Below are 9,093 nucleotides of genomic sequence, written 5' to 3' on the forward strand. Positions count from 1 at the left end.
AAGAACTGACAGCAACACTTCGGGCACGCGACTCACCAATTTTATTTGAAGAACTTTATGATAAGTTGATCAACTATGAGACATACTTGAAGCATGATGATAGGTTGCCCGGACCATCTATTACAGCTCAGGTCAATCAAAAATCCAAGAGGAAAAGCAACCAGTACAAAGAACTAGACAATTACATCTTATACATTTCATAGTTTCTTCTACAACTTCTATCTTTCTATATTCTTCGTTTAATTCTTATCATGGTTGATGAAAATAATAGAATATAAGAACAATGATTGAAGAAGCTTTATTGAAGAAATGAAAATGCTTCAATACATTAACATGTTCCCTCTCCTATTTATGGATTTCCCTCACAAGCGAGAGACTTCATGAGTAGGGCAAGAGCATATCACTGCTATTGTTGCAATTGCTGTTGCTGTGAGGGTAGGCTACCGTGGTGAGGAAGATAGAATTGGCCGTGGAGCCTCTTAGGAATGTGGCTGTAGCGGCGTTGGTCGCTGGCCGAAGACAAGGGTGAAGCTTCGCTTTTCTCAACGACGTTGGTCGTTGGCTAAAGGCAAAAGCGAAACTTCGCTTTTGTCACTGCTTTGATACCATGATGAAAATAATAGAAGATAAGAACAATGATTGAAGAAGCTTTATCGAAGAAATGAAAATGCTTCAATACATTAACATGTTTCTCCTGCAGATTAGGAAAAATGATTTCCCTCAACAGAATAGAGAGATTTCCTCATATAGTTGGGAAAATCTTATCTTCTATCACAAATCACATGATCTAATGCATTGCTTATTGATTTGTGGCTCAATCGTTAATAAGTTAGCATACTATGGACACATTCTCCAAACTCCTTCAATTCTCTCTCTTCTACCTCTCCCTAAGTAGTCTTCCAGAAGATAGGAGGATACGAATGACGAAGCTAAAATTGAAGACTTGATCAGACTTCCGCGTTTGATGATGACCAAGGAAATGAGGTCAGACTTTGGCATTCTGAAGATGCCAAACATCCCCAGTCCAACTCGAGTTCCTCTTTATTTCCTCTGGAAGCTCGACAACAAGACAATAAATCCAATTCCATGTCATGGATTGCCTCTTTTGCCTTGTGCTGCCACAGCTCTTGCAGAAACTAAGCCTGCATATTTCTCCCACCATTATCCACCACCACAACCAATCTATTTGTCTTCAACCCTTCGATCATGGCCGGCAGTATGCCCGTCTTCCATCCGCCGAACGACTTGGCGGCGCCCGCCGAACCTGGTTCGCCCATCATGGTTGCTCCGTTGCTGCCCAAGTCATCGCCCCGCAGGAGGAACTTGTCGTGGCGGTCCCGTGAGGGAAGGACTTCGTGGGAGGCGTTCCCCGTCGAGAATTTGGAGCGGTCGGGATCGACGCCTGTCGCTTCTTACCCCTCCAGGCGCTCCGACTCCGTGAAGCTCGGCTCGCAGAGGGAGATCAGCGACGACGAGGCTCGGCTCGTGTACATCAACGATCCCGAGAGGACCAACCAGCCGCTTAGATTCGTCGACAACTCGATCAGGACCGCCAAGTACTCCGTTCTCACCTTCTTGCCCCGCAACCTGTTCGAGCAGTTCCACCGGGTGGCCTACGTCTACTTCCTCGTCCTCGTGGGGCTCAACCAGATTCCGCAGCTCGGCGTGTTCACCCCGGCGGCCTCCGTGCTGCCGCTCGCCTTCGTGCTCGGCGTCACCGCCGTCAAGGACGCGTACGAGGACTGGCGGCGGCATCTTTCCGACCGCACCGAGAACAGCCGGACCGCCCAGGTCCTGGTCGCCGGCGGTGAGTTCCGGCCCAAGCGGTGGAAGGACATCGTCGTCGGGGAGGTCGTCAAGGTCGCTGCCGACGAGACGCTGCCCTGCGACATGGTCCTGCTCGCGACCAGCGACCCCACCGGCGTGGCCTACGTGCAGACTATCAACCTGGACGGCGAGTCTAATCTCAAGAGCCGGTACGCGAAGCAGGAGACGCAGTCGACGTCGCCGGAGGCGATGTCCGGCCTTATCCGCTGCGAGAAGCCCAACCGCAACATCTACGGGTTCCTCGGCGGTGTCGATGTGCCCGGCAGCAAACGGGTCTCGCTCGGCCCGGCCAACATAATCCTCCGGGGCTGCGAGCTGAAGAACACCAGCTGGGTCGTCGGTGTCGCGGTGTACACCGGGCAGGAAACCAAGGTGATGCTGAACAGCTCCGGCACACCGTCTAAGCGGAGTCGCCTCGAGGCGCACATGAACCGGGAGGTGATCCTGCTAGCCGTGGCACTCATCACGCTGTGCTCCATCGTCACGATCCTCGCCGGCGTGTGGCTCACCAACCACCGCGACGAACTCGACGACCTGCCGTACTACCGGAAGGAGGACTTCTCGGGCGCGGAGGCGGATACCTACGACTACCACGGGGTGGGGTTGGAGACGCTGTTCAGCTTCCTCAAGTCGGTGATCATATTCCAGGTGATGATTCCGATAGCGCTGTACATATCGATGGAGCTGGTAAGGCTTGGGCAGGCCTTCTTGATGACCCAGGACAAGAACATGTTCGACGAAGGGAGCAAGACGAGCTTCCAGTGCAGGGCGCTCAACATAAACGAAGACCTGGGGCAGATCAAGTACGTGTTCTCGGACAAGACGGGGACTCTCACGGAGAACAAGATGGAGTTCCTGTGCGCCAGCGTTGGCGGGGTCGACTACAGCGGTGGCGAGGAGGAAGCGCATTCGATCTCAGGTAATTAACTTGGACAACAGTGCTTCTTCCATCTTCCTTTCCCGCATCGATGATGTTATCCGGCAATGTGTTCATGCAGTTGCTGGGGAGACATGGCGGCCTAAAATGACCGTGAAGACCGATCCGGAGCTGATGAACGTGATGATGGGTGGGAAGGGAACAGAAAAGGCGAAACAAGCTCGAGACTTCTTCCTTGCACTGGCGACCTGCAACACCATCGTGCCAATATTGGTCGACACATCGGATCCGTCGCTCAAGCTCATCGACTACCAGGGCGAGTCGCCGGACGAGCAAGCCTTGGTCTACGCCGCTGCAGCTTATGGTTTCACGCTTCTAGAGCGGACTTCCGGCCATATCGTCATCCATGTCCTCGGTGAAAGCCAGAGGTATTGCTACTCCTCGTCTTCCCTTAGTGAATGAAAATTTCTAATACTACTATTCTTTCATCAAAATTGGGCCTTTTACCAACAAAAATCTCAACAAGAAGAAGGAGATTCGTCCATTACACTGATAGACGATTCACTTCTTTGACCTTATCATGATAAGATATGCCCAGCCTCTGACGCAATAACCACAAATAAATTAAGGGGAAAGGAAGTCTCATCACGTGTTGTGGTCGTCGTCGTCGTCTCGTTCCTTGCTTTAATCTCATATACTACCAATCCGAGAAGAAACGGGTGTTGGTCGCAATAGGAGAGGATGTCTGCCGTTGAACGTGGAATCCATGTTTGACTTTTACGAGGATACGTGGCAGTCTTATACATCGGTCTTTGACCGATTGCGAAGCTGCGTGGATTGACAACTCCTTCCAGTTTAATCATTGATTAACATATTGATATAATATATACATACTTAATTATCAACCTCATAATATATCTTAAGTTTATTAATTTCAGACTTTTTGAGTGATTTTGGATAATAATTAAGAATGTTTTGAAAAAAAATTAAAGATGATAATTAACATTTAAATTTAAATTTATATAATTTGAAAAATATTAATAATATTTATATACATTTATGGAGTCGAATGATAATAAAAAAAAGTGAGACCGTGTGGGTTATAGTATTTTTTTTAATGGATATACTTTGTTTTTTTTAATGGATATATATATATATATATATATATATACACACACACACACGGATTGGTCAAAATTGGTCAACTCCGACCCGGTCTGAGACAGCCGTTCCCTTGGGAGCAATGACTCAGCTCCCGGCACCCATCCGGCCGTCGGTCGACTCATCCGTCCGAGCGGCCGAACCGCAGCATCTACGCCTCCACGCCGATCCGGCGGGGTGGTGTACCCCGGGAGCACTGCTGGCTCTCCACGATTCTGATCGCCCTATGTTCGGTGGTGTCCATTTGCGGTGGAATTTGCTTAGGGAAGAAAACCACAAGGGTTCTTTGGAGTTCTCGCAGTTCTTTAGGGAAAGGGTTTTTTCCGACAGCGGTGACCGAACTGCTTCTGTTGCAGGATAGCCATGGAGGTCTTCTTACTTTCCTCATGTTGTTCATCATGTTCCGGATCATGGTTCTTATCAGGCTCGGGAGGCCTATTTCATGATTCGTGACACCAATTTCTAGCTCAAATTCGAGGTTTCACGGTAGCGAGCTCGTGAATTCTTCCTTGCTTTGCCATAGATGAGCAGGCAATGTCTACGTAGCTACTTCCTATGGTTTTGTGCTCATTGAGCGCATGTCTGGCCACAGTCATTAAATGTCCTTGGCTGTAGACGATGGTCGTCTTCTATATGTATGTATTTAGTTTATTCTAGAATAAACTAAATATACACATATAGAAGACAACCATTGTCCTTGGCAAAAGTGGTCTTCGTCAATAGCAGTCACTCATGAGCTAAGACAGGGAGAGGTAGAATTTGGTAATAACAGAGTGGTTGATGGTAATTGAATTATTATAAGTTAATTAGTTTTTATCATGAACATTTATATTCTTTCAAAAAGTAAATATTGTTTTAGTTGCACAACTGGTTTTCTGTGTTATAGCAGCAGTAGTAGCAGCATTTATTACATATCTTTTAGCGGATTTAGTTTTCTGCTTCTGGAACCATTGCTGGATTAATAACATTTGTTTGCTACTTACTATTTCATCCTTATTGTTATGCTGAACCACTGCATAAGCTGGTCGGTTCTAACGGAATCCTGATGTTTCATCAATACATTCAATTAATGTTATCAGTCATTATAATACAGATGCAGGAAAATTTACTCTGATAATGAGAAAATATTCAAAGATGAGCCTTGGTACAAAGGTTGCCCCTTTGCGATCTAGATCATCATGTTTGAGCCATGAAAATAGTCTCCCAACTTGTAAGAGTACGGTTGCACACATTATACCTGTAGCACACTGAATTCATCCTCTTGTACTCACAATAATGAGAATAGAGGGTGACATAGCAGGTAAAAGGCAAATAAGATCTCTCTAAGTTGAGTTCTAGTTGTACTGTAACTAAGAGTCTTAGAACTTTTATTTATTAAAAAATGCGGGAGTCTACAAAATCCTATCAACTAAAAGACAAAGATCTTTAAACACACTGATGACTTTAAATTTCTAAACCCAATGGCAAAACTGGAATAGGACTGCTAATCATCACTTGTAATAGGAGTTCAAAGTTCAATCCCACTATGAAGAATTCTTCTGAACATTAACTGTAATTTTGAAAGCATAGGCTTTTTTTAAAATTCAAATCTATTATAAATATTCTACATGCTAGTAGCATTTTGAGTACCAGTTACTTTATTTTTTTGTTAAAAGATTTTTGACTTGCAATATTAATAATGCAGATATGATGTTTTGGGCCTTCATGAATTTGATAGTGACCGGAAGAGGATGTCTGTTGTAATCGGCTGTCCTGATAAAACTGTAAAGCTATTTGTCAAAGGAGCAGACAATTCGATGTTTGGGGTTATACAAAAGGGAAGAGATTTGGACGTTATTCGTGCAACCCAGACAAATCTCCTTGCCTATTCATTTTTGGGTCTGAGGACATTGGTTGTTGGTATGCGTGAATTAAGTAAAAGTGAATTCAAGGAGTGGCAGTCTGCCTTTGAGAATGCAAATGCAGCTTTGATTGGCAGGGGGAAATTACTACGAGCTCTTGCATCTAATGTTGAAAGAAATCTTCACATATTAGGTGCCTCTGGGATTGAAGATAAGCTACAACAAGGTGTACCAGAAGCCATAGAATCTATGAGGCAAGCTGGCATCAAGGTTTGGGTTTTGACAGGGGACAAACAAGAAACTGCTGTTTCTATTGGCTTTTCTTGTAAGCTTCTAACGAATGATATGACTCGGATTGTGATCAATAGCAATTCCAGAGAATCCTGTAAAAACAGCCTACAAGATGCGGTTTCTATGTCCAGCAAACTTGCAGCAGTATCACCCGGCCCTGAAAATATATTGACAGGCACAGGATCTTCTAGGGTTCCTCTGGCTTTGATTATTGATGGTACCAGCCTCATCCACATTTTGGAGAAAGAATTGGAAGATGAGGTAAGAATTCACAGATGCATTTAACATTTTAAGATTCATTCTTTGAGACTTTTGTTTTTAGGATTCATGTTATTGTGCTCATCATTCTTGCTGGTACAGCTGTTTAAAGTGGCCATAGTATGTGATGTTGTATTGTGCTGCCGTGTGGCTCCATTGCAAAAGGCTGGAATAGTTGCTCTCATAAAGAACCGAACAGATGATATGACCCTTGCAATTGGAGATGGTAATGTTTCTAATTTGGGTACTCACTCTTTCTTACCTATATAGGTTTGATATTGTGAATATGAAGGAACCATTCAATATATCAATCTCTATTGTGTTCTAAAATTTTCAAGTGCAATATCAGGTGCAAATGATGTCTCAATGATCCAAATGGCTGATGTTGGCATTGGCATAAGCGGACAAGAGGGAAGGCAAGCTGTTATGGCCTCAGATTTTTCCATGGGGCAATTCAGATTCTTAGTGCCCCTTTTGTTGGTCCATGGACATTGGAATTACCAGAGGATGGCCTACATGATCTTGTACAACTTCTACAGGAATGCTGTGCTTGTCTTCATCCTATTCTGGTAAACATTACAATCACTCAATTAATACGTTTCTTTGCCTGTAATTCTTTATTCTGCCTTTCTTTACTATATAAACACAATTTTTCTAAAACAGGAGATGACTCGTGTCGACTTAATTATAAACTCAGAAGCTTTAACTGGAGCCATCATCATCTAAGATGGTCCATTTTGTATTTTGCACTATTAAACTGACATTATGGTATCTCAACTTCTGGGCTTATACACAAGTGCTTTCATATCGATGCACCTGTGTTTTTGTTATGCTATTTTCTTATACGTACTGATGATCTGGTTGTGCCATGAAAGACTATTTGAAATGGCATATATTGTCTTGTTAATTGAGTAGAAGAGTGAAGCAGGATCATATTTATTAACTTGTCTGAAATTTTGACACAGGAGTCATCATGTGTTATTTTTTTTCACTATCATATATTATTACACTCTATAGTTCATCTTCAAGTTAATATGCCTAACATATTGTTTTTGAACCATAGGTATGTGCTTTACACTGCTTATAGCTTGACAGCTGCAATAAGCGACTGGAACACTCAATTATATTCTTTCATCTACACTACTCTGCCAACTATTGTTGTTGGAATCCTTGACAAGGATCTTAGCAGGAAGACATTGCTGAAGTACCCCCAACTCTACAAAGCAGGTCAGAGGGATGAAAGATACAACCTGAGGCTGTTTATGCTTACTATGATGGACTCCATTTGGCAAAGCGTTGCTATATTCTACATTCCTTATATTGCATACAGACACAGTGATGTCGATGTCTCTGGCCTAGGAGACTTGTGGATCATTGCTGTGGTCCTTCTAGTAAACCTTCACTTGGCTATGGATGTGTTTCGATGGAACTGGATCACACATGCATCTATATGGGGCTGCATTATCGCAACAGTAATATGTGTCATTATCTTGGATTCCATATGGATGCTACCTGGTTACTGGTATGGCCTCTTCTAATAATCCAGTGATTCCATTTCTTCTGTTGCATACCTTTTATTTCTTAAGTTTCATATAATAGTAGGTTCGATTTTTTTAAGCACGGAGAACCTGACAGAATTTCTCTAATGATTTTACATTCTTGGATTAGTTATATGAATCAAAACGAATTATCACAAACAAGCTCATTGAAGCAGACAGAAGACACCTTACCATCGGATGCAATATCTACATATTTAGCTTTAGAATAGAAAGCTGTTTTTATGTGTAACTGATGCCTTAAAATTCATGCAGGGCCATCTTTAATATGATGGGGACTGGATTATTCTGGGTATGCCTTCTTGGCATCATAGTATCAGCATTGGTTCCTCGTTTCACAACCAAGGTTTTGACTGAGTATGTCATCCCTAGTGATGTTCAAATTGCCAGAGAACATGAGAAGATTCAGAATTTGAGTACAGCCACCACATCAGAAATTCTGATGAACACATTCTCGCAATCCTAATGATGCTTTACCTATTGAAAAATATCTCTTTTCTTTTATATTTTTATTTTATTTTCTTTCCTTTTGTATATTACTATAATCTTTTTACTGAGAATTCGATTTTTTTACCGATTGCTGGATGGTCAACCATCCAAAGGGATAGATAGGTAATCCATCTGTTCTTTTTATTCTTTCACAAATACCTTTTGTATTGCCTTGTACAAGAAGATAATGCGACCACACATCACAATAAGTTGTTTCTGATAACAGTTTGTGTATAAAGCATGAGCTTTGGTGTAACTGATACTTCTTGGCCAGCATTTTGGATATCAGTGTGTTTGTATGGCTTTCGCGATGCCCGAAATTATTTTAAGTTATTTTTTATTTCAATAATATAAAAAATATAAATCATGTCCTGTCGAGCTTAAACTATTGGATGGAATGACATTGATGAAAATTTTAAAATGATATAAAAACAGAAAAATCCTATGTTCAAATATTCTTCCTCATATATATATATATATATATATATTTGCTCTTCCCACTCCCACTTCGGTGTTCGGTCTTCCAATTGACCACCATCTCAGTTGCAGGTTGGTTCATCTTTCCTTGCATGCTTGCTATTTGGATGCTGTAGTCATCATAATTCAGGATTTATTATTTGCAACGACAGGGGAAAGGACAGTCTTGGCGAAGAAGCTACCAAACCACTCTGAACTCTGATCTCGGGTCATTTGAACTTGTTATAAAGGCACATTCATGGACTTATTCAAAATATAAAAAGCACAAAAAAATATCAAATTCTGAATTTTATAATTAAAAAATATTATAATATCA

At 42.4% G+C, this 9,093-nt stretch overlaps 1 protein-coding gene across 1 annotated transcript; it reads left to right on the top strand.

Annotated features, from left to right (window-relative positions):
* The first annotated feature begins 1,094 nt into the window (after positions 1-1,094).
* LOC135671423 (phospholipid-transporting ATPase 1-like) lies at positions 1,095-8,556 on the top strand. Its single transcript, XM_065179532.1, has 7 exons — positions 1,095-2,746; positions 2,826-3,132; positions 5,550-6,258; positions 6,358-6,481; positions 6,605-6,824; positions 7,319-7,777; positions 8,067-8,556. The coding sequence occupies exons 1-7, from the start codon at positions 1,207-1,209 to the stop codon at positions 8,275-8,277; spliced, it is 3,570 nt and encodes a 1,189-aa protein (XP_065035604.1). The 5' UTR covers positions 1,095-1,206; the 3' UTR covers positions 8,278-8,556.
* The last annotated feature ends 537 nt before the right edge of the window (positions 8,557-9,093 follow it).

Source organism: Musa acuminata, unplaced genomic scaffold, assembly GCF_036884655.1.
Source record: "Musa acuminata AAA Group cultivar baxijiao unplaced genomic scaffold, Cavendish_Baxijiao_AAA HiC_scaffold_1139, whole genome shotgun sequence".
Taxonomy (NCBI): domain Eukaryota; kingdom Viridiplantae; phylum Streptophyta; class Magnoliopsida; order Zingiberales; family Musaceae; genus Musa; species Musa acuminata.

What these genes read in the sequence shown, in the direction of transcription:
- LOC135671423 (XM_065179532.1), top strand. Translation starts at nt 1,207, where the DNA reads ATGGCCGGCAGTATGCCCGTCTTCCATCCGCCGAACGACTTGGCGGCG. An exon ending in GGAAGCGCATTCGATCTCAG is followed by an intron (nt 2,747 to 2,825) that starts GTAATTAACTTG and finishes GTGTTCATGCAG; the next exon opens with TTGCTGGGGAGACATGGCGG. An exon ending in TGGATGCTACCTGGTTACTG is followed by an intron (nt 7,778 to 8,066) that starts GTATGGCCTCTT and finishes AAATTCATGCAG; the next exon opens with GGCCATCTTTAATATGATGG.